Source organism: Melospiza georgiana, chromosome 6, assembly GCF_028018845.1.
Source record: "Melospiza georgiana isolate bMelGeo1 chromosome 6, bMelGeo1.pri, whole genome shotgun sequence".
Taxonomy (NCBI): domain Eukaryota; kingdom Metazoa; phylum Chordata; class Aves; order Passeriformes; family Passerellidae; genus Melospiza; species Melospiza georgiana.
The window spans coordinates 13,287,781-13,312,889 of NC_080435.1; the positions used below are offsets into that span (position 1 = coordinate 13,287,781).

The 25,109-nt window shown below is 47.5% G+C and overlaps 2 protein-coding genes across 3 annotated transcripts in view; one reads left to right on the forward strand and one right to left on the reverse strand.

Annotated features, from left to right (window-relative positions):
* CD151 (CD151 molecule (Raph blood group)) overlaps window positions 1–7,506 on the forward strand; it is a 31,791-nt gene extending 24,285 nt beyond the window's left edge. The window contains exons 6-10 of one of the 2 annotated variants that reach the window (XM_058026800.1): window positions 1,202–1,222; window positions 2,517–2,621; window positions 3,467–3,622; window positions 4,517–4,603; window positions 5,360–7,506. In XM_058026800.1, coding sequence (XP_057882783.1) covers window positions 1,202–1,222; window positions 2,517–2,621; window positions 3,467–3,622; window positions 4,517–4,603; window positions 5,360–5,419 — 429 coding nt within the window. In that variant the 3' untranslated portion in view covers window positions 5,420–7,506. The remainder of the gene's footprint in view (window positions 1–1,201; window positions 1,223–2,516; window positions 2,622–3,466; window positions 3,623–4,516; window positions 4,604–5,359) is intronic. The other variant, XM_058026801.1, reaches the window with a different exon arrangement.
* Window positions 7,507–21,987: 14,481 nt separating this feature from the next.
* Window positions 21,988–24,835, reverse strand: POLR2L (RNA polymerase II, I and III subunit L). Its single transcript, XM_058026461.1, has 3 exons — window positions 24,753–24,835; window positions 24,533–24,640; window positions 21,988–22,448 (listed from the first exon to the last, which is right to left on the reverse strand). Exons 2-3 carry the CDS (start codon window positions 24,625–24,627, stop codon window positions 22,340–22,342), a joined length of 204 nt encoding a protein of 67 aa, XP_057882444.1. The 5' UTR covers window positions 24,628–24,640; window positions 24,753–24,835; the 3' UTR covers window positions 21,988–22,339.
* Window positions 24,836–25,109: the final 274 nt, after the last annotated feature.

The window sequence follows — 25,109 nt, forward strand, 5'->3', positions numbered from 1 at the left end:
GGACATTAGTCCTTGGAGACTCAAACAAGGGAGAGAGAACAGCTTGTTATCATCCCATTTCTCTAGCCAAAATTTGTCCTGGAAGCTTGGGACATAGGTCTGTTTGGGGCTCACCTACTCACTCCACTTCATGTATGAAAGACCTTGGATTATTTACTGGTTCTGGCAAAGTGGTGGTCATTACTCCAAGGGGCTGCTCAGCCCTGCTGCTCAGCTCCTTGCTGTGTGCACTTTGTGCCCTGTTTTTCTGCAGAGCCTTGTAGAAGACAGTTTTTGAGGCTGTGTAGATCTAGGAACTCTCCTTACAGCCTTCAAGGCATAGTGCAAACAACTGAAATCACGTTAGTGCCACTTTATCATGCTCAGGACACAGGAACAGTTCCCGCTGCATCCAGCAAAGGTAACAAATGGACCAGCTGGGAGGTCCTTTCAGGTCAATAACTTTTTGAGAGCTTTACTTGAGCAGCACAGCTGAGGGGCAGGAGACACAGGACAGGCTCCCAACAGCTGCAGGTCTGGCTTGGCACTTCTTGCTGTTGCTGAGAGCAGAGCTTAATTCATCACTTCACTTTCAAAGGGAGTTTAACCACCAAGGCACAAACTGCCTGCAAAAGTTGCTCTCATGTCTGGAAATTGATTGGAAGTGGCAAATTAGGATTGTTATCAAATGGCTGTCTGAAAAGCAGCTGAACATCCCATCTTGTTGACTTCACTGCCAGGACTCCTTGCCATTCCATTTTCTCTTGGACCTTCTACGCTTTGCTTTGGATGGGCGCTGGTGGTTTGCAAGGAGCCAAAGAACTGTACTGGCTCCTGCCAGGAGGGATCTGGGGTATGGATGTGCATATTTAACAGGGAAAGATCAATCCTGGCAGGCATGGCAGGAAGCCAGGACCTGTCCATCCATCTGTGCAAAGGCATGAGGTTCATATGTGACAATGGATGGAGAGGAGCTGATCCCCGGGTTGAAATAAGGGACAGCATATTCAGAACTGTACCTTTGAGTGCTTTAGATCACTTGAGTGCATCTCTGATCAACAGCTGCACATCCCTTTGCCCTCTGGCTGATAAATCCTGCTTCTCTCTTGGTTGCAGGCTGCTTGCTCTGTTTGCCACTGTTTTTATTTCAGCCCTTGCTTTGGTGTCTAAGGCTTGCATGTGTGTGTCTAAACTGGTTCTTTATCTCTGTTCCATGCTGCAGTTCTTCCCCGTGAGCCCACAGGTAACTGCTTTTCTCCCAAGTAATAATTCTGCCAATGGATTCTTCTCTTTATTTGCCTCTGCCTTCCAGTTGCTGAACCTTTTCCTTTCTTTCTATTATGCTAAGTCCTTTGCATTTCCATAGAGCTTCCCAGCCCAAGATCTCAAAGCATTTTTCAAATATTAATGAATGATGCCTCATATCATCTCTGTGAGGTAGGTGTTGTCCCCATCTGACACCTGGGATTGGAGAAAGCAGTGTTTCAAAGGGAGAATAAACTCCAGACTGTATTATGCAGAGTTTACTATAACCAGATGTTTGACCTCTCATTTACTACTTACTATGTAGAATAAAAGGTATATAAAGAGGTTGCTCAGCTATTTATTCCATTGACCCCATCTAAAATGCATGTTGGCATTGTGTATATTGGTTTATATAGGAAACTTGGAATTTCAGAGGTGTTGGACTAAAGCAGTGTTGCTGCATGAACCAGTATGAAAAAAAAAAAAAAAGAAAAAAAGAAAGAGATGCAACCAGGATAACAAAAAAAAAAAAAAAAGGATGTGGCTCTCTGGCACTTCTTGGCTGTCACCAAAGGGTGAGAAGAATTCAGCTAGATTAAAAGAGTCTCCATGGGAATAAGTGTTTGAATCCAATCACTTGAACATGCCAGTGGTTTATGATTATGCTTTCAGAAATTCTGCTCTTGCAAAATCAGACTTTGTCTCTCTATTATCAGGAGGGCCTTGCAGTGATTTTTGCAATCACACACTTAATTCCCTCCTGTGGCATCCTTTTTCAAGATGATACTAGAGCTGTTTGGTCTATGTGGCTTTAGTCCATCATGCCAAGGACTCTTGATTTCTTCCTGCTCCTGGACAGAGTGATTTGTATTTTTTACAAAAATAGAGTTTTTAGTATTTTTTTACAGGCTTTAGAGGGAGAAGACTGCTCATGGTCTCACAGGCATATTCATGTTTAAGCAGGCACACTTTTGTATTCCCTTTCACTGCAGGCATGTCTTGGCAATCTTGCACATTCAAGGTGAGAAGCCAGGTGGGATTGTGTAACACAGGTTGCAGTTTGATCCCAAAGCACCTCTCTGCAGTTATTAAAACAGAGGTCTGATCTGTATTCATTTGGAAATAAGCCTGTCCAGTCCAGCCTTGGAGGATGATCTTGAAGGAAGCTGTAGCTTCCCCTAGGTTCTCCATCCTCCTCTTGGGGCAAAAGCAATAGAATGTATGCAGGGCTTTGGGTCATTCTGAGGAGTGAGTTTGCCTTGTGATTTGATCCCATTTGTCTCTCCATTCAGCTGAGCTTGGAGCTGAAACAAAATCTGAAGAACACCATGACCCAGAAGTACCGGAGGGAGGGAGAGGAGAGTGTGACCAGTGCAGTGGACAAGCTGCAGCAGGAGGTGGGTGGCTCTGGAGGCTAAGAGGATTAATGCAACTTCAGGGCTTAAAACCAAGCACACAAAAGGCAACTCTTGATGTCCAACCTGCAGATATTTCTTCTGTAAGCTGAGTGTATGTTCTGATTCAAGACAAAATTGGGTGAAGTACAAGGCCCGAGCCGTACAACTGGCAGAATTGCATGGTGTGATCACTGAATTGCATGACCAGTAGCACTGGGGGAATGATATCTGAACTGCTCCCAGTGAACTGGAGCTGCCAAGTCACTCTGACAGCTGCTTCTACTTTCCCAGTTCAAAGCTTTGGAGAAATTGCTGACATTTTTCATTAAGCTTTTCAGTACCCTAGAGAGCAAGATGTAATGAAAGGAGAACTCTTCTGCCACTGTTGCTTGCTGTGCCTGGCTCAGGGGTGGTTCAGGTTAGGGCTGCCACAGTTCTGACAGGTTTTCCCACAGAAAAGACCCTTGTGCATAGGCATTTTCAAAGCACAGGGACTGCTCTTTGCATAGTGCCATAGCAGGTGCATTTGTGATGGTAACTGGTAATTAAACTTATCCTGTTGCCATCATTAACACGCAGTTATGAGCTGAGGCAGCTGCAGGTGCACTCTGGTTACAGTTCGTCCCAGCAGTAAACAAAAGTCACAGCTGCTGAAGGATGGATGAACTTGATATTTAAAGGGCCATTTGGGGAACTCCTAACACAAAAGTCACTAATAATTATAAAAAAAACCCAAACCCATGAAATAGCTAAAGGAGGGCGAGGCCCAGGGCTTGATGTGGGAGGCTGGAGGAGAAAAAGGTTGCAGTGCTTGCAGGCTCAGCCTTTGCTCTGTGTGTGTGCAGTTCAAGTGCTGTGGGAGCAACAACTACACAGACTGGGCCGACAGCCTGTGGATCAAATCTCCAGAGGCCAGTGGGAGGAAGGTCCCAGACAGCTGCTGTAAGACCATCACTGACCTGTGTGGCAGAAGAGACCATCCTTCCAACATCTACAAGGAGGTGAGAGCAGAAGGGCAGAAGGGCTTCGGAGCCACCTGCCACAAAGTGTGTGAAGGAGGTGGGCAGGGAGTGATGGTGTTGGGTTATTACTGCAAACTGTCAGTAGGCTTCAAGGTCAGTAACATTACTTGGAATGTAGAATTCACTTCTTTAGCTATGTGTTCAGCTCTGTAGACTGCTATTTAATATGTTGAAATAGAGGAAAATAATTATTTTTGTACATCAATTATGGGGGGAAGCAGGAAAGGTTGTTGGTTCTGATAAGTGATTTGGATGCAAGTCCTACATTTGGCACAGCTTCCTGTGGTTGGAATTACTCCATGAGGTGCAAATGGAGATACTTCTAGTCCTTGATTGACAGTTGCAAGGCAGAGTCAGACAGAGCCTGGCTTTCCAGGTTCATACCAAAACTCAATAACCAAACTGTAATAAATAGCAGTGGGAAGAATTTACTCTTAAAAGGCTTGAGTTATGTTAGGGTTGTTGGTTCTGGATGCACTTAGCAGCATTTCCTTGGCCTTTTGGCCTCACAGGAATAAACATCCCCTCCAGGCAGGAGCTAGGCAGTGAGTGAGTGAATCTTTCTCCACATACCTGAGAGAAGAATGACACTGTGTGTGATGTGGTCAGTTTTTCTACAGTTCCCCTGCACTGCCAGCAGCCACCTTGGGTTTGTTCAGAGGTTCCTGAGCCAGCTGGTCCTGAGCAATACCAGGCATGATGCAGTTCACAGTTCACATCATCTGCTTAGCTTTTCCAGAGATATTGGGGGAAGAGATGGCCCACAGATACCACTTTTTGAAGTGCTGCTTTCGAGAGTTGCAAACATTGGATTAAAATGGAGAAGTGGTTAAAATGAAGCTGATTTTCCATGTTCCCCCTTTCACCCTGCAGAGTGGTTGCATTACCAAGCTGGAAAACTTCATTCAAGAGCATCTGAAAATTATTGGGGCAGTGGGCATCAGCATTGCTTGTGTGCAGGTAAAAAGGGCTGAGGGGAGTTTTGGGGTGCTGGGCAGAAGTTGAAGGATCTCCTGAGCTGAGAGATGGAAATAAAGATGTTTTATTGCTCTTCCCTGCCTGGCAAGAAGTTGCCAGGTACTTCGGGGACCCGAGGATTCACCAGTCCAAAGCAAAAGCCTTTGTGCCGGTCTGGTGGATTCCCTGCAGGTGCCTCATCCAGCAGGGCCAGGAAGGAGTTGTTCTCCGGGGCTGTGGGAGGCCATGGCTCGGCAGCTCGAGGAAGCCCTCCTGTGGCTGTGTCCCATAACTGCCTGCCCTGCAGCAGGGACCTTCCCACCCGGGATCCTAAGGATTATCTCGAGTTATCCAGAACTTTTCCTTCAGCTGTGTCATGTTGAAGAACAGCCCCGTGGGTCTGATTTGCAAGAGGGTGATGAATGAAGGTGTAGAATGTGAATGTCTTGCACTCGCATTTTAAGAGGGGATGGCAGAGGATATTCTTTTTTCATGATGCAGATGTGTCTGGGAGTTCCTCATCTTCCCCTTTGTTCTGGCAAGCAGCCAAATTACACCCCAGGAAGCTACTGGTGGTTAATTACAAGGATTAGCACAGATTGTTTTTTTCCTGCTGCTTATTGCAAGCTGGAGTGTGTTATCCCCAGGCAGGAGCTGGCTGACACTGGTATGGGTCTGAACTGTTAATTTGCAAGTTGCTGACTTCACTGCATCCATTCTGTGGTTTTCATGTATTTCTTTCTTCCCTTTACACTGTAGATCTTTGGGATGATTTTCACCTGCTGCTTGTACAAGAGTTTAAAGTCAGAACCATATTAATAGCTGTGAGAGCTCTGTTGCTCCCCCTCTGCCACTTCCCTTAGCACCTGCCAAACCTGACCACTCTTCACCACCACCACCACCACCAAAGTGTCTGTAACTTGAGGACTGGGCTCTGCAATTGAATGCCTTTAGAACCATGCACTGCCTTACCTGCCCCTCTGGGGAAAGTCACCCTCCTTGCTGTGTACAAGGCAGCTGGGAGTTCAGCAGCTCCTCTTCAGTGTCAAGAAACAAAAAAGCTGTGGATCTTCTGCTAGAAGCTTTAGCACAACAGTCCCTTGATATAACTACAAAGCAAGATTTATCCTAGGCCGTTTCCCTTGAGGCTTCTCCCGAGCCAACATGAAGCTATCAGGATGCTGTACAAGAATCATGGTTTGCTCTCCTGAGAAGTGGCCCACAGGCACTGACTGTGAGGACAGATGATGGTTCTGCACTGAGCTGGAGCCAGAGCTGAGCTTCTCATACATGGAAGATTTCTCTCTCTCCCTCCCTCCCTCCTCCCAAGTGTGCACCAATGTCCTAACACAGCTGTTCTCCACCAGAGAGGATGCCTGCCTGCTTACTGGGGGCAGGAGCTACGTGCCCAGACGACTGGGAGCACAACTTGGGGCAGCTGAAATCTGGCTGTGACACTCACGTCGCCAAGATGTGGGTGCCTTAGGATTTCTCAGCAATTCTTCCTTCTCTTCCTTGAAGCCTTCTCCAACACAGTGCCATTAGGAGCCACAAGAGGCCTTTTGCTTCCCAGCAGTTCTGGAGCAAAGATGATGGACTGCCTTTTTTTGGGTCTAGTCTGTCTTATTGACTGGTTTCCAGCATGAGTGAGGACTCTTATTTCCACCTCCCTATCCCCTGATGAGGTTTGGTGAAGAACTGGTCTTTTTGTGAGGCTGCCATATCTTGCTACCCCTTGGCCTGCTCAGTTAGTGGAAGTACCTTTTTCATCTGTTACATGTTGAGATGTTCCCTTAGTTTGATTTTTCTGACTAAAACCTCCAGGTTTACCTCCCTTGGCAGGAAATGGATATACACCAATGCTTTTCAGCTTCCAAATAGCTTGTTAATTAGCTGAGGGGTTTCTGGCTTTGTCTGGAAGCTCACTTTACTGGTTATTGCCAAGAAAGTCAGGACAGTCAGTTCCAACCAGTTGCCCCAGTGTACTTGGTAAATTGGTAGTAGTGGCTTAGCTGTTTGCTGCTGAGGAATAGGTTTTAATTAAATATTGTCTCTGCACTGGCGTCCTGGATACACACAGGACACAGACATTGCCATGGACTTGGTGCCAGCAGGATTATAGCCTGAATTCACAGGATCCTGTGCTCCTCCTGTCATGTTCCCTCCTTCCTGGTATGCCTGTTACACTCATGAAGCAGCAGAAAGGGGAGTTTGGTGTTTCTGAGCACTGAAGACAAGCTCAGACCTTCATAAGTAAATTTCTTCCCTCTTCTGGCCTTTCAGCAGTGCTGGCTGAGCCCCTGGCAGCAGACAGTCAACATAAGCAGAATCATCCAGACCAGTAAAAGGGTCTTGCAGCATCGTGGAGGTTTTGGTTCACAGAGCAGAAATCATGGACTGGCACTAAAGGGTGACTTAAAATTCAGGGCAGGTCAATCTGAAACTCCTCCATTATCAGTCCTATGAAATAATCCTCAACTAATGCAGAAAGCGAGTGGAGGAACTCAGGTGTATTCTTGGTTCCACAACAGTAAGAAAGAGAGGAAAGAAATCTAAATTATTCTGTAATGATCTAAAGGAGAAATCTCTAAATTATTTCTTGTTTTATAGTAAAGTTCCTTAACAAGTATTGACTACTAACTAAGAGGAAAATACTGAGCATGTTGCTTGAAGCAATATTTCTGATTTCTTAAATATATCTTCATAGCTGCCTTTGCCCATTCCCTTCAAAAACATTGTACAGGGTTGGGAGAGGCCAGGAAGAATGAGACATTAACAGTAAGTTGGCTTGTATCCACTGAGTTGTTTTATACTTTTTCTCTGTGTAACAATATTCATTGCTTTTGGTTTTTTTTAACCCAGTTTAAGTTGCTGGCCAATAGAAAAATAAAGCTTAAGACTCTGTACTGATTGTGTGTGGCACAACTGAAGGGCTGCCATGAGCCAGGTGAGTTCTCTGGCTTGCTCAGATCCTGCTGCTGAGGAGCCAGCTCCTCGAGAAGATGAATGGAGGGGCCAGGCAGGGCAAGAAGCTGGGGGGAGCCTGCTTCACATCCCTGCCCCTGCCAGCCTGGTTGTGATGTGGTGCGGGGGGCTGCAGGCTGCTCCCCCCTGAGAGCTCAGCATGCAGAACCTCAGGGGTTGCTCAGGGTCACAGGGGTCATTGGACCCCTGGTAGGGGTTACTTGAGGGCATTTGAGGCTCTGATAATTGATGAAGGGGTCAAATGAGAACACAGGGCTTAATTATTATGAGCTGGGGCCTAATGAGGAGGCGCACTTTGGTGTAATGGATCAAAACCTGCCCGTGCAGTCCAGGGGAGCCCAGGGCCTCAGGGTCACCCAGTGGCCTGCAGTGTCACCCATCATTTGCCCTCTGTCCTGTCAGGGTAATGACAGGGGTGGTTATTAGCTTTATTAATATTTATTATTAACTAGTAGTATTAGTTTATTTCATTAGTGTTTGTTATCATCTCCTGTAAGCATTAGCATTTATAGTATTGCTATTAGCTATAATTACAAAAATTCTACTGTTGGGATCTATTAAATTCTATTTACAATATTAAGTAGTATAATCACCTATTGCAAGCTAAAACTATGATTATTTATTAGAATGAACAGCAGATTTATTGCTATTGATAGTTGATAGTGTATTATTAGCTGCCACAGGGGTATAAACGTGTCCTGTTGGAATCTCCATGATTTTGACCTGACCAGGGCCAGGTCAAGAAGCGGGAGCAGACCGGTGCCGTGCGCCACGGTGACCCTTGGGGACGCTGGGCCGGCGCTGCCCTGTGCCCGCCGAGTGCCGGCGCTGCCCTGTGCCCGCCGAGTGCCGGCGGTTCGGCCCCCGCAGTGCGGGCCGCGGCCGCGCGGTGGCGCTGGGCACACGGCGGTGTCCCGGCCCCATGAGGGAGCGCAGGGAGCGGCGCCTCCCGGCCCGGCGGCGGGCCCGGCCCCGGGCTGCGGCACCGCGCTGCCCTCACGGGACAGGCCGACAGCCCCGCCTGGCCTGCGCCCGGCTCTGAGCGGAGATTTCTGCCAAAAACACCCGCAAGCGTGTTTGCCTTGCAGGGGGGGCACACAGCCGGCCGGCTCGGGAGGGAGCCGGTGCCCCGCTGCGGGACTGCTGAGCATTCCTGGGATGCATTGGGTAAGACAGGAATGTGGCTGTGTACATTTATGAGACCTCTTCCCAAGCCCCGCTTCCAGGAGAAGTGAGTTGAAGGTGGAGCACAAACCGAGAAGGAAGGGGTGTCCTGGTCCCCTCTGTGTCCTTAGGAGTGCAGTGTGGCCACAGCCACCCTTTCCCATCCCCAGAGGGAAATTTCTGCAATACTGTCCTGGGTGGTGTCTGGGACGTCTGGAGCTGTGTTTCTAAGCATGAAGCTATTGCTTTAAAGCAATTTCTCTTTCTCTTTGAAAGGGCTTCTGCAGTGTTTGGGATCAAGGTGCAGCTGCCCTCCTGCAGCATCCCCACAACTTCAGGTCTCCTGGGTGCTTCCCCCTCTCTGGAGACAGGAGCACAGGCTTTTTTCCCTTTGGACCTGGAGATTTCAGCTGTGCTAATTGTCCTTTGCAGCAGTTAGCTCAGCTCCTGGGCTGGCCAGGTGGTCAGCACAATTTGCTCAGGAGCAAAGGGGAAAATAGCTGTAGTGGTAAGCAGTTTCTGCAAGGATCCAACTTTGGGCACTCACTCTGTTCCTGCTGTTTCAAACAAGATGAGTATTTTATGCTCCTCTGCAAGGCTGCTTTCAACCCTCAACCAGTTCACAGACATGCCCTTTCTTCTCCTGCCATTTAACTGGTGGAATTTTCCCCCTAGGGAGGCCTTGGTGCCCCTTTCTTTTGCCATTTATGAAGCCTCCCTTCAGTGGTGATTGTAAAATGTCTTGTTTTTCTGATGGGCTGGGACTGAGCACGGCTGCAGCAGTGGCTCAGAGGCTCAGACACTGATACTCTCCTCCCTGGTGAGACAGGACAAATACAGCCTGCTTGGGAAATGGCAGAGGGGAATGCTCTCTCCTTTCCCAGCTGGCCACGGAGGCAAAAGGGAGCAGATTCATGTGGTGCCTTCAAAGATGACCAATTCCTTGTAGGGAGGGAGTGTAATGCTCTCAAATGAGCTGTAATCACATGAGCAGCAAGGATGCTGATGCCCCCCCAAATGCATTCAGTGAGTCATTCCAACTGCACCACTCTGGGGTTCTGAAGTCCTCTTAATGCTCTGCCAAGGAGGCTGCTCCTCCTGCGTGCCAGCATTAACAGAAATGAAACTGCATGGGCTGAGGCCATCAGGATCAGCAGCTTTCCCTCTTCTGATTACAGCTCCTCTCTGCAAAAATGAGCTGCTGAGAGTAAGGCATTTCCAGGCTTCGTGTTTCTGTGTAGTGAACTGTGTGGCTGACAAGAGCAGAGCAGTTTTACCCACCCAGAGTTTATGGACAGCCCCGTGCCCTGGCAGGGCCTGATCCTGCCACCGGCTGCTCTCTCCCAGCACTGGGACAGCAGCAGCCAACCCTGCCCCCCTGCAGTCCCAGATGTGACTTTGATGGCTGTCACATGTGTCCCTGGCAGCCATGGGGGGACTGTGAGGGTCACACTGAGCCCCTTGCACCCCTGGGGTCAGAGGCAACCAAAGCAGGCATTGACACTGGAGTGCAGAGGGGTGCGGGGTGATGATTTACAGCTCTGGCCTTATGTGTGTGTATGTACACCTCTAGATCTCCTGCCATGCTGGAGGATTTCCACTGCCCACAGAAAAACCCTTACAGGTGAGGTTTGTATTTCTTACTTCGCTCAGAAAGGCTGGAGCCCCTTTATCCCAGAAGTCTGATACCAGAAAAATGTGCTTGATCCTTCCAGACTCATCGTTCCCCTTCCCCTCCTCCCGAGTTCCTTCCTGTTTAATAACCTTTTTACCCTCCCAAGCAGTCTTTACTGGCTAGTTGCTTTCCCATGTTGTTTTACATGCTTTGATTCTTTGCTGCCCATTTTGGAATGCAAAATTAAGCAATGATGACCTGAAATGTGAGGCACCAGGCTCAGGTTTTGGACTTCAGCTGCTGTCTTCACTCCTGGAAGATGTCAGCTCAGTTCCCTCCAGACTGAAATAACAGCTAATCTCACTACAAAATGACATCTGCAGGCATGTTCCTCCACACCCAGCTCTTGTGGTTCTTCTCTTGCATGTTATTCCTCTGTTATATACTGAGCACCATCAGGACCTATTTTATATTCACCTAAATTAAATCTTGTCCCATTTAAATGTTCCCAACTGTCTAAGATATCCCAGGCTAATTCACATTTTGTCTTTGTGTTTTCCATCTGTCTTCCATCATTGTTCCACAAACATGATCAACATTATAATTTATTTCCTTTTCCTCCTTCCTCCCTCTCCCACTGCCCTTTTCCAGGTTTTTAATAGTAGCCAGTTAAAGGCTGATGTGCTCTTTCCTCTGCTGAATGCCTCGTGCTCTGTGGAGGGGCTCATGAATGATTCAGTTGTTTAGGCTCTAGCTGGCAGTCCTGGCAGGATTACTCAAAAGAAACATTTGAGGTTTGTCTACAGTTCCAGATTGAAAAATCCTGAACCCCAAAACAGGGAGCAGAGCCCTACATCATGAAACAGTGAAGAAGGTTGCATATGTATTAAATACATTTTTCACATATATTTTCCAGTTCACTTACCACAGGTAATGTGACAGGATCAGGCTATTAAAATCATAGTTACAACAAATGTGGGCTCTTGGCCCCCTTTACACCAAAAAACCAACTCTGCCTTCAGGGAGTGAACTGAATTTAAACAGACGTGGGCGAGGAGAGGCAGCATTTCACAAGCAGAGCCGTGCGTTGGTGGGGATGTGGCTACAGCTCTGACTGGAATACTGGAGTTGCGTCCCCTGTCTGCCTGGATGCTTGAGGACACCTCTTGTACCAGGGTTTTGGCAGAGCTCATGACCCCTTTGGTGAGATGAGCAGCTCAGATTGTGCTGGTGCTGGGTGGGAATGGCAGAGCAGACAGCAGTGCAGTAAATGTTCATCCTGCACCTCCTGCGTGAGAGCTGAGCTGCTTCTCACCTTTGAGCCCCCCACCATGGCCTGCTCAGCACGATGGACAAATGAATTCCTAGCAGTTTTTTCCTTTTCATTGTCATCTTAGATTGAAAACTTCCTTTTAGTGCCTGTTCAAGCTGTGCCAAGCTCCACAGAGTCCCAGCTGCAACTGCACCTCTTCAGTTCTGCCTGTAATGTAAGTAACAACAAAAATACATCTCCTAAGGACCCCACAAAACTGCTAAGCTCTGATGGCACTCCTCTTCTAAAACCATTCTGGTTTAGAATCACTCATTTTTTTCTGGTTTCACATAGCCTGGAGCTCAGAGTAAACTCGATTCTGTTCTTGCAGGCAGAGGTTTCTGGAATGTGGATGCAAATAGCTTCTGCTCTCCATGCACTGCTGCTCTTTTTTCACTGCTTTAGGATTCAGAGTCTTTCTCAGAGACAGGGTCCAAGGATGCTGCTCATCTCCCTGGGGAGGACCAGGTGCTGCCAGCCTGTGGGTTAACTGGCAGCAGGAACTAAGCTGGAGCAGAGAGGGACTTTGGGGAGAGGGAGCCAGTTCCTGTTTCACCTGCTTTGAGCCACTTCAGGGGAACAAGTTCACCATTCTGGTCCAGTTTTTAATACCACTTTTCCCCAGGAACAGGTCTTGGAGGAGGCAGCAAGCCACAGCCCCCTCAGGTGCTCCCACCTGCCCCACACACAGACCCTGCAGGTAGGGGCAGCCTGGCTGACATCACCCTCTGGGCAGGGGTCAGGAGCAATGGGCTGTAATTAAAGCAATTATGGTTTTAATAAGGCATAATTGATCTAATGGCTTTTTTTTCCAGTCTACATCCTGGATAACCTAAAACCCAACCTCTGAGCTTTTTTTGGAGCTTGTAGGAGGCAAACGTTCATCCCTTGTTTCCTCCTAATTAATTCTGTCTCCAGTCCCACTAGAGGTGGCAGGAGATGCCCCGGTTTCTCTTAATGAAGTCGGTTGGTGCCTGAGGGTTATTTAAAGGCTTGAAGCTACTTCCCAGCATCTCTTTGCAGGGCTGGGTCTTCTCTTCTGCTCCTCTAGTCTGGGAGAGGGGGTCTGGCACCAACCATGGAGTGGCAGGTGGGGAACCACCATCCTTCCCCCTGGGCCAGCCTGCAGGATGAGCTCTGTGCTGAGAGAGGCCAGGAAGCCTGGTGGGCTCAATCTGGGGCTCCTGTTTGTAGCACTGACAGAGCTGAGGCTGGGGAATCACCTGCCAGTGAGGTCAGCCCCAGACCTGGTGCTCCCAGCTCTTGAGTTCTTTGTGGTGGCCCAGATCTTGGTGGGAATGCTTCTTCCCACTGGGAAGCTGGCAGCAGCCCCCTCTCCCTCAGGCCTCCTTGCACCAGCTGCAGGGGCAGCTTGGTGGTGACCCTCTGGAAGGGGCATCTGCCAGAGGCTGGGGATGAGCAGCAGAGGCAGGAGCAGGCACGTGGCACCTGGCCCAGCACCCCGTTCCCGAGCTGTCCCTGATGGTTGCTGAGGAGCCCTGCAGCCACACTCGCCTGCCCTCACAGGCAGCTCCCAAAAGCATCTCAGCTCTTTCTACACATCCAGCCCCAGTCATCTGGTGGGATTAAACCCAGCCTCTATTACATCTGCCTAAAAGTTTCCTGGGGACCTGGGGCTCAGCTGCTCCCTGGAGTGGCATCTCATGGTGTCTCAGTAACTCAGGTACCAACATGACTTTAATACAACTTTTTAAAGTATGCATTTGTATCTTGTAAGCCCTTGAGTACAGCAGAGTCCCTTTTATATTGAAATTCAGGATTCTCAATAACATTTTATTATGAGGATTGCTATTTTTGGAATTGCTGTTACTCTGTTATGAGCAAGGCACCTAACATCCTTCAATATGAAATCATTAAGGGCACAGCAGAGTTCATTACAGGGGCATTTCTCTGGATTAAGAACAAATCAATACCACACACTAATATCACAGCCTGCTACCTGACTTTGGTTGCAAATAGCACATCCAGAGGCAGATGCTCTTCTTTTGGCCTCTTGGCTCTTCTTCCAATATCTTACTTACTGTTTTCCCCCAAGCTGTTGTCATGGATTTATAAGCAAACAAAATCCAAAGGTTGTTTTTTCTTGAGCTACCTGAATATTGTAGCTTTTAAAATAAAGAAGAAAGAAATAACCAGCTTAAGTTTGTGATATTGCAATAACCTCATATGCAATATGATTTCCCTGCTTCTGGAACTTGGCTGAGGGAGCTGAGGTTGTTTTGCCTGGAGAAAAGGAGCCTCAGGGGTGATCTTAACACTCTCCACAGCTGCCTGGAAGGAGGTGGTAGCCAGGTAGGGGTTGGTCTCTTCTCCCAGGCAACCAGCAACAGGACAAGAGGACACAGTCTAAAGCTGTGCCAGGGGAGATTCAGGTTGGACAAAGGGAGGAATTTCTTCGCAGAAGGTGATAGACGCTGGATTGGGCTGCCCAGGAAGGTGGTGGAGTCACTGTCCCTGGAGGTGCTTAAGGAAAGGCTGGATGTTGCACTCAGTGCCATGATCCTGTTGACATGGGGTGTTCAGTCACAGGCTGCACTTCATCCTCCTCACAGGTACTCCAACCTAATTGATTCTGTGAACCCCCCAGATGTACAGAAGGGAGTGAAGGCCTGAAGTTCTCTCTGGTTATGTTTAGCTGATCCCATTGAGAGTTTAGAATACATTTCAGATGGTTTGAGTTAGGAATGTGCCTGCAGGAGGTGGGATGGGAGGGAAAAAGGATGATAATTTATAAGAAGTCTCCAATAGAAGGAAGATCTCTGCTGTCCAGGTATCCTCTGGAGAATTTTTTTCTTTTGTGGAGATGTGCCCTGGTTGAGATGTGGAAGCAGTAGGAGTTTCTTGGCCTCCTGGGCATGCTGCCCTGGCTGGGGGCAAGGGGGTGGGGTAAACACCAGTGTTGTGGTGAGTCTGGCCCCAGCCACCATGAAGGGCCTTCAATCAGGCAGTGCATGACCACCTTGGTCCTGGGTGGAGGCTCCAGCTTTGTTCTGGACAGCACAGATCCCAGTCCTGGACCTGTCCTAAAGCAAGTTTGCCCATTGGTGGTTTGAGATGAAGGCAGGCCAAAAGGGGTTTAACTGGGGGATGCCAGGCTGGCAGGAATCACCAGCTGCCCTGGCTGTTGCTCAAACACCAGGAATCATCTCCCAAGATGTCTCTGGCTGTAGCTGAAATGGGAGTTTGTCCATGGTGCTGCTCCCAGCTCCTGCAGCACCACATCCATGTGGTTGAGTAGCAGCTCAGGTCGCTGACATGAAAGCTGCCACAGCCAATGGCATCTGTTTCTCTTTATTTATTAGAAGCAATTTTTCATCAGTGGAATTTAATTATTAGTATTTTGCTTTTAAAAACGTCGCTTAATGGAGGAAAGCAGCCATTTTTCTAGGCTGCATTTAATGCTGAGTGGATCCAAAGGGGCTTTTCTTTAATCTATGTTGACAATAATATTAAAAAAACCTGAAGTTGGTGAAGTGTGGAGCTGTAGGCCATCTCTGTAATGATCTGAAGCACTCAAGCCCTTATTAACTTAATGCTTTCATTTAGTAGCTCATTCCTGGAGGAAGACCTCCTAGTCAAACTGCTATTGCTTTTTAAAAAACCTAAAGTTAGTAATTGCTTCAGCTGCACATCTCATTACAAGGAAAGGCCTACAGCCTAGAGCAGCACACATCTGATTTTTGTTTTTAAACTTTCCAGGGGAATTTCAGCAAAACCTCTTGTTATACCCCCAGCCCAAGCGTTAGCTATTGCATTGCTGCCTATACATTTATAAACTCAACTGTAAGAGTTCTGAATTCCCACTCTCTGTGGAAATGGGAGGCTGGAGGGCTTGGCTGTACCTGTTATGGTGTTGGGGAGGAGCTGGGCAGAGCCCATCAGCTGGTGGGCAGGGGCTGCTCAGTGCTGGGAGGAGGAGCACATCCCCTTTCATCAGGGCACCCTTTAGCCCTACATAGGGGCCACTGCTCTGACTACCCTCTACCCCCTTGTTCCATAAAGTGCATGTTCCTCCCTTCTCCCTCCTATCACTGCCTGGGAAGGAGCACACTTTCACACACACTGCTGGAAGGAAGACTTCGTTAAAAAGGAAAAAAAGAAGGAAGGAGGCCTTTAAGGCAGCTTTCAGTAAACAGCTGGGGATAATTGGGCTTTAGCTGTGTTCTTATAAACCTTCTGGATTGCTGGGTACAGTGATGCTGCTGATTTCTAAACTGCTGCAAAAGGTCAGGGCAGCAGCTTTCCATCAGCAGTGGGCTCTGCTTAGTGTCAAAAAGTGATTTTTAAAAATTTAATTAAAAATATTCCATTAGGATTTGAGGATATATGATAGGGGCTGCTGATAAGGATGCAAGAAGACACCAGGGGTTGGGTGAGGTTAGGCTACTCCTTGTTGCTTATCTCTGATGGTTTCTGAAGAGTGGGATGTGCCATCCCAGAGGTTCTGAAAGGGAAACTGAGGCATTGCACTGGTTGCCCAAGGCTCACATTAACTAGGCTGTATGTTCTTGTCAAGGCCTGTCCCTGAGCACACACCATGAACTGAAGCCTTTTTCTGTCTTTGAAAGACACGAGCAATGATGTTACACAGAGATGGGCAAAGGGAGCCTCTGCTGCTGCTGTGGGCCAGCCTGGAGAATGCAGAGAGAGAGTGGAATAGGATGGACCCAAAGTACTTCAGGAAATATTCCCAATGAGCTTCATGCACTTGGAATGAGTCTCTGGAGAGATGTTGGCAAGGAAAGTGACATTTAGGTAATCTCCGAAGAAATTCAAAGCTTGTAGGTACAGCTGTGGTGAGCCACTAGAAAATGTGGAAAGCAGCAGCTCCTGAAAGGTCAGTATCTAAAAAGTGGGTGCTGAGCACAGCTGTCCTACTCCTGGCACTGTTTTATTTAAACTTACTTAATTTCCTGGAGTTCTCCAAGTAGACTTGCTTTTAAAAGAAGGAGATCTGATTTCCAAAGAGACAGTTTTCAGTATTTATTCCTCCTAGCTCTAAATCCAGCCTGTGGGATGGGCAGTGTGTTATTTCAAAATCATGGTGCCCACAGAAAGGCTTGACCACAGCCTTTTCCACTTGCTTTGTTAACTGCCAGGCATCTTGAGCTCCCTAAAGTCTGTGGGCTTTTAGCTTTTTGTCAGCTGTTCTACGCCTTTCTTTGATCTTTAGTTGTTCATCTTCTAAAGAGCAGGGAATAATGAATCCATTTTATTAAAACACTTGCATCGTATTTGGGAGGGATAAAGAAAGGCTTTCCTGCATGAATTTTCTGGCTTGGCTGTTCCAAGACTCAGTGTTAAACACAGGAGCAGGTGTATCCTGAGAGTAATTATGGGGAAACCTGTGTGGTGCTTGGGCTCACGTGGCTTCACCCCTGCTACCTGTGCCCTACAGCACAAGGGAAGGTGGAGCTCACCACAAAGGATGACTGACAGTCTGGAAATGTGTCTCTGTGGAGAAGGAGAAATTGGATTGGGGTGCAAACCCTAACATTTTCTGCGTGACTTGGCTCCACATTCCCTATATATTTTTGGAAGGGAGTGTGAAGGAGAAAGCAATGAGGGTTTAAAAAAGACTTACTCCCATGTGAATATTGTGCTGCTCCCAAACAGCAGCCTGCAGAAAAGCCTTGCAGCTGCCCCTCAGTAGCAGGAGTCACTGCAGCCAAAGGTAACTTCTTACCTTTTATTTTCCTCTATGGCCTTATGTGCTAGAGGTGCACATGGTTGGAGTCTGCAACAAGAATTGAAAGTTCTTTGAGTGCCTAATGCTTGGGCACCTCAAACAGCTTTTCTTAGCAGAATTTAACAAAATGAATTAATCCTGGACACCTGAGTGGTGTAGGGCACCACAGGTTCCCAGGTCATTTTAAGTCACACTGAAGTTAATGAAAAGACTCCAGCAGACTTCAGTGGGCCACACATCAAACCATCCAGCATGGCAGAGCCAAAGGCTTGGCCACATGCTCCCTGTCCTGGGTTTTCAGACATCTTTATTGTGCTGTCCCCACTGAGCAATTAAAAATGCTTTCTCACTGGCTGGAGAAATTGAATAAAAATTGGGGCTGAAAGCAAAGCCACAATGTAAATCATCGTGCAAATGCACTGAAGGGGAAAGCAAATCTATGTTCATATTCTGGGCAGTCAGAGCCAGGTGAAAGCAACATTGTCTTGGAGATGTCTCAATTGAGAAGTTTCAGTAATAAGAAAATCCTGCTGGCTAATTGAGCTCAAGTGGATGTACATGGGTCTGCTCTGAGAGGGGTTAAAGTAGACATGCTATTTTCTTCCAGGATCCATACTGAAGTTAGAAACTATTTGGAATTACACTGATTCTAGAGGAAAATAGGCTATTTAGTTCTGGTTTTGTTTGCTCCTTTTTTTTTGTCAGGGCAAGGATTGATTTTTCTTCTAGGGCCATTTGCAGGGAAAGAGGTAGCTCCTGTTCTGGATTCTCACAGATTATTATCAGTGAAATATAGGTTTGTAGCCACGGGGCTAGTTAGACATTTTGATGGAAATACACTGTTATGAGGGTCTGTGTAATGGTTTTAATCAGAATTTTGAGAGTTTTCATATTTCTTCATATAGACAAGAAACATATACCAGAAGTCAGACTTCAGTATCTAATTCCAGACTGCATTTAGGGAAAAGTCATGGGAAGAACAAAAGCCCAGCAAACATCTCTCAGTAAATCACCCTGGGGTGAGACCCTCACTAGAGGAGGTTTTTCAGAGCAAAATTCCTTTTGAGATATAAAACCTGAGGCTCATTACAGATCAGCACAAAAGCATTTCACTTCCTTCCTGCAGATGGACTCAGAAGTATGATCAAGAAGGTTTTTTTGTTTAAAATTGTCATTTCAACAAACGTAAAGCTTTCCAAGCACACACAGAGCTTGGTGCTGATGCTCCAGGTTGAAGCAGGAGGCTGAGCTCCCTAAGCAGCTCCTCTGTACTTCCACGACCTCAGCTCCCACTGTGTGTCGCAGGCACTGCTTTGTTCTTCTGGGATGTTTGTGATGTGTGAGGGGAGGCTGTGGCTTGGGTGACAGAGGGTCTTCTGTCACACTTCTGATTGTGCCTGCTTGCTTTCCCAACGCTAGGTGTGCTGACTTTGGCTGGGCTAGAGCTAATTCTCTTCACAGTGGCTGGTATGGGGCTGTGGTTTGGACTTGTGCTGAACACAGGGTTGGCAATACAGAGATGTTTTTGTTATTGCTGAGCAGGGCTCACACAGAGCCAAGGCCTTTTCTGCTTTTGGTATTGCCATGCTGGGGAGGAGGATGGGAGGGTGGGAGGAGACTCAGGCAGGACAGGTGACCCCAACTGACCAAAGGGATGTTCCAGACCAAATTATATCAGTATGTAAAGTGAGGGGGAGAAAGGGGGAAACATTTGAAGTGATGCCATTTGTCTTCCCAAGGAATTATTACACCTGATGGGGCCCTGCTCTCCTGGAGATGTCCAAACACCTGCCTGCCCATGGGAAGCAGTGAATTAATTCCTTGTTTTGCTTTGCTTGTGTGATCAGCTTTTGCCTTCCCTATTAAACTGCCTTTATCTCCACCCAGGAGTTTCCAGCTTTTACCCCTCTGATTCTCTCCCCAGAGAGGGTCATTCCTGCTGGTGGGAAATGAGGGAGTGGCTGTGGGGGGCTTGGTTGCTGCTGGGGTTAAACCACGACTGGGGTTAGTGCAAGCCCTGCAACACTTTTCAAGACAGACTTGAAAAATTTCCAAAATGTTTTACATGTAAAATGAATAAGTGACTGCAGAGGAGTGGTGGGATTTTTGTATTTTTCAAAAACCTTCCAACTGACAGAATTCTTAATGTAATTAAGGACTGCATATTCACTACCATTTATCTTCTTTTTTTCCCACTGCTGCCTATCTGTTGATTTTGTTAAGGGCTTCTTTTTCTGGTTGAGGGAATACTGAAGCTTTTTTGTTTCTTTTGTGTATACACATCTTTTACATTGTCTTGAAAAACTGTGGTTGTTGTGAGCATATTTAATGACTCTTCCCAAAGACATCTGGCAGGTAAAAAGCACATCCAATACTCTTATGTTATTAACTGCTGCAGAAGGTAGCACAGGGGAAGTGACAGCAAAAAGGGAATTACTTTCCTAGTTACCAATGAACAGGGGTGAAAGATGGGATTTATAGAAATCCATTGAAAATTTCAGACTCTTTCTGCAACAGGATTTAAGCTCTGCTCCTGCTCCTAACCCCCCCAAGGACAAAACTCTCGAGATAACTTTTCACATGATCACAATGAACTGTATGCTTTGCCACATTTTTTGGTTAATGCTGCATTTGCAAACTCCTGAGGAAAAGCTGTGGTGCACACAGGGTGTCAGGGGCTGCAGGAGCTAATGTTAGTGCCTGCTGTGACTGACTCTTGCTGCTCAGGTGTTTTTGCAGCTCCTTGGGTAACATCTGTCAGAGGGAGTGATACCAGACTGCCACTGGCTTCCACTGCACCCTGGTTTTGAGAATAGTAATGAGAGCAACCTAGGTGGCTTTTTCTTTTTTCCCTTGCATTTTTTTCAACGAAGCCTGCTGTGTTTTTGCAGATTGCATTTGCATTATTAAGTATTTAGGAGCCGTAACTTTTAATGTCAGACAACTTGGCACCCGCTTTGAAAAGAAACATGTTATTCTGAAGCAGAGAGCGAGATTAGAAATTTGCTTTTGCAGATAGAAACCGAGGCCTGTCAGCTCATCTAATCCAGTTCCCTGGCAGTGATGCAGGCCAGCTTTCTGCACGGCATTCCTGCACGCTGCCTCTGCCAGACGTTCCCGTCTGGGCTGCTGCGCTCCCAGCGGGACCCGCCGCGGATCTGTGAACAGGCTGCACACGGGGCTGCGGCACACCCCACTCTGACAGGGAAAAGCATCTTACAGCTCACTGGGGAAAGGTCATCCTCTAGTTCAGTGTCCCTTTTACAAAATAGCCTGCCTGAGAACTGAAGGGCTTTTTTTGGTTTGTTTTTATAGTGTGTTCAGCTTGCTAATACGGCAGGCATGCAGAACATAAGCTACCCAACCAACTATGAAACAAATGCTAGAATTAATTGCTTAATTCTCTTTGCATTAGGGTAAAGCACAGGTTTTAAAATGTCTTCTGTGAAGAATTGCTGAATATGAGAAACATCTACTACTGTCTTGTAGTAAATTGAAAAGCAAGTTCAAGTGTAAAGATTGGTTGGGTGATAGCCAAAGGCAAGCAGCAGTCCTGCCTCTTATTTTGTGAGACAATCTAGTTTTAAGCTTTGTGGGTACAAGTTTGACCCAGTAAGCACATTAAATAATGACTATTTCTGTAAACCCAAGGTTTGTTCAAACCAGATTCTTTGTGCTACAGAAAAGAATCCACAGAGATACTTCTTACCCTGAAGCTAATACATGAGTGCCAAGAGTGTAATTGCACCAAAGAGCAAGAGACTGCATCCTAAGGAATTATCCCCTTTTCCAGCCCATTCTCTACTGGGCTGCTGTAATGATGAACTAATGCTGCATTTGCACAAAATCCCAAACCTGCACAGGTGCAGGAATGCCCTCCTTCACTTTCAGGTAAGATGCCTGTGCCATGGACAGGGTGTGCCATGCACAACAATGCATCTTCTTCATGACAGAAAGCAGAGTGAAAACATGATCCACCTTACAAGCTGATTGTGCAAGAGAAAGGTGGGACCCTGGCGCAGGGTCAGTGCCTGTCTGGATGCAGGTGACCTTTCCCAGCCCTGCAGCTCCAGCTGCCCTCTCTCCCTTGCAGCCCCTCTGTCAGGGCAGGCAGCACCGCAGCACACGCGCAGCACAACGTGAAGTCGCTGAGATGATGAGTGGTGGAAGTGTTTGTACCAGCCACAGAGGGGTGCAGGTGCTTGGCAGCAGCAGCACTTTGATCCTGTTCACACCAGCACGCCTCAATTCTCACATCCAGTGCTCTCCGTGGAGACACTCAGACATGTTTTGCTTAAATGAAGGCACTGCACCATCTGAATCAGTGTTTTTGTGATGCTGCAGCCCCAGTGTTTGGTAAGGATCGGGGCAGAGAACACAAGTTGATTTTAACTGCGGTAGGAAGTGTTCTCTGTGGGCCCCAGCAGGTTTTGGGAGCAATGCCTCACAAATGTACCCACTTCCATGTCACTGGAACCACAGCTCAGCCCTGTCTGCCTAGTGTAGGACACTGAACTGGGTACTCAGCAGTACCTCTAACCTTAAGGTAACCAGCAAGATCCAAGCATACACTTTACTTTAGCCAGAAACTGTAGGAAGACTACAAGGGAAAAACCTCCTTTATTTCAACATTTTAATGAAATATAATAGTTTTTCTACATGGACAAACATTTGGTTTTACTGGCAGAAGCATCTAGAAGTTCACGACTCCAAATACTGATTTAAGAAGAAGCATCCAAACTTTTAATCTCTAAATCTTGTTTAAGTGGACTTCATCATTCCTTTGTTTCCTTGAAAGAGGTTAGTGGCTTGGGGCAGCATTTTATCCCGAAGATAAACATCTCTTGATGGTTCCACTACAGTTGGCATTCATTCTTTACTGCCTGAAGTCCAGTTTCAAGTTTAAATTAGAGATAGGTTCCACATGGCTTGCAGCACAGTGCTTTTTCCATCTCATTTCTCCAGGGGTGCATAATTCAAAAGCTTCTCAATCAGATCCACATGGGCGAGGAGCATTCTGCGGCAGCAGTATCTCTTCAAGCCAAGGGCATCCAGGGCATCTCTATTAACGAACAACAATTAAAAAACACAACAGATGAAGTGAGTCAGAACCACTTGTAAGCGTTTCCTAAGCAACACACTGATTACTTTGAGCTCAGTCATAGAGGGAAATTTGTTTGCAGTTCAAAGACAGACAGAAATTCAGCATGTGCTGTTAATGCCCTTTTCCACCTAGTGCTGTTGAGCATGTTTGCCCATCCTCCAGCCGGCCAGAGCACAGGATCTGCTGCTGAGAAGGGTCCCCAGCTGCCACCGTTTTCAGAGGGCACTGTTTTAACATGTTTCTGTAAACTGAGGATGATTCTTGCCCATTTCACAAGATAAATTTAAGATCTGAGCCACGCTAAAAAGGTGAGATATACAGCAACTAAAATAACTGGGAACACAACCTCCCCCACACAGGGATGCTAATTCTGAGGATGGCTACAATCCTTCCCAGCTCCCATGGGAGAAGGCACTCGGTTATACAACCTGCCCCCCACATACACACAAGTAAGTAGGTGCAGACTGGCCAGAAATCAGTGTTTTACAGTCTTTCCACTGAATTCCTTCAGAGTGACTGCTCCAGATTCTCATGTTTGGGTAGGGGATGTTGAGTCATCCCAGCCTGAACCACTGCGGGTGTTTCCCATGGCTGTGGCTGTCACCCCTCTAAAAGGTCACGGTACTACCACGATCTTCAGCTGGCACCTCTGAACCATAAATCAGGCTGATGCTCCTTCAGAATGGGACACTCATGAGACATGACTGATCTCAGGTCTTTAGGATGATACTGATACAATGCAGTGCAATAAAGCATTTGCTCCAAACAAACTTAATTTCCTGGAACTTGTAATTCTCCTGCAGGAATAAGCCAATGGATACTTTTCTAAAATACAAAGGACTGAAAGGAAGCCTCTGCCCAAGCTGGACCATGGTAAAAGGTTGTTTAGCTTCATGTAGTACAGTCTAACTGCAGGAGCCAACTTCCAGCAGCTTCTCTGATGTCACTCAGTCCTTGCAACCATTGATAGTGCAGCAGGGCTGCTCGTTCTAGGACAGCACCTGCAAAACTTGTTTTAGATAACTATAAGAACACTGAGGGGCATTTCAAAGAATATTTATAAGTAACATCACATGATGTCTCAATTTTCCAAAACACTTGAGAACAAAAGCATCTGATGTCTGTTGATATGTAAATTTTAAGAGCTATCTGGAGAATTCTGAACTCTCACTTGCAGTTATCAGAGATGCAAAATACTAACACTGATCACAATTTCCAAAGTCATACTGTATGCTTTGAGACGACTTTAGTTGTATTTGCCTTTTCCTCCAGCTTCCAAGGACTTGCGGAAAAAGAGCACTTTTAAGGGATAAACAGAAAGGTGTGGGTGCCTTTTTCAACTACTGATTCTTTAGATAAGTCTTCCCATTTTGTCCATCCATTTCTTAAGCTGCCGTTAACAGTGATTCCGTACTGCACTGTAAGATTTTAGCTGTTAGATATCTGTAAACTCCACTTCTTACCATAATTGCATTAGTTTGAACAAGCACCCCAGAATCAAGCCAATGATCACAATTGTTTTCAAGTGAGCATTTGTCAATGACAACACAAAACTCCTATACAAAAGCAAAGAAATAATAAAGATAGGGAAAATACTAAAACGCTAAACACTTCTTAAACTTGTAACATTTTTTCCTTCTCTCCCTTTAAAAAACTGATCACGTTGGTGTCAAAGCTGGGTATATGGAAGGGGAAGGGAAGAAACGGGCAAATGTGTACAGTTCCATATTTGGGAACGTTTTGGGTACAATAGCCACGACTTGGCAACTTCCACTGCTTCCCTGAAAGATTCAGTGGGGAAACAAATAGTTTGTTGCCTACTGTAATTTCTAACTTTTGGTTAAACAATCTCAGAATGGTTTTTAGCCTCTCTACGTCTCTTTCATGACGCCACGACCCTGTACTTGTGCCTCTGGCCCTGCCTGGGCAGGGAGGCCGGCCGGGATGATCTCCGGAGCTCCTTCCCAGCCCAGCGGCTCTGGGATCTTGTGCTCTGTGTATCACCCAAGGCACGACTCGAAGGACGCAGAAATGAAACCCACCCTTCGGTGTACTCCGCCTGCAGAAGGCCGAGGTAGGCTTCCCACTTGTTCCCCACTATCTTGCCGCACGTGAAGCACCTGACCGGGATGATCATTTCTGCGCTGTGCCTGCAACGACACAAACCCCGCGTCAAACCCCGGCCAAGCGAGCGGACACCGCGCTCCGCCACTGCGCGCTCAGGGCTGCGCTGCCCCGCAGCTCCCAGGTCCCGAGGGCTACCTGGAGGCGAGCGAGGGGCCGATGCCAGCGCCGCTCCCGCCCTCAGCGCCGCTCCCGCCCTCAGCCCCGCGAGCGGCTCCCACCGCGCGGCTCCTCCGCTGCCGATGGCCGCCGGCCGCCACCACCGCGCCCGGCCGGGGGAAACCGCGCCGCCGCCGGCCGGCCCGACACGCCGAGCGGGCGGGTTGAGCGGCCTTACTCCCCCCCCCGTGTACTTGATGGTAGCGGCCCGCGGTACGGCGTCCCCGGCGGCCCAAGAGAGTGCCCGGGCGCGCGCGGGGGGGGCGGGCTCGCGGCGGCGCCGGGCGCGCGGCGCGGTGAGTGGCAGCCGGGGCGCCCCGAGCGCTGAGCGGCGGC

Bases quoted from the DNA above. Each gene is read 5' to 3' on its own strand.
- POLR2L (XM_058026461.1), bottom strand. From the start codon at position 24,627: ATGATCATCCCGGTCAGGTGCTTCACGTGCGGCAAGATAGTGGGGAAC. The intron at 22,449-24,532 runs GTGGGTTTCATT...GTTCGTTAATAG, and splicing joins CAGGCGGAGTACACCGAAGG to AGATGCCCTGGATGCCCTTG.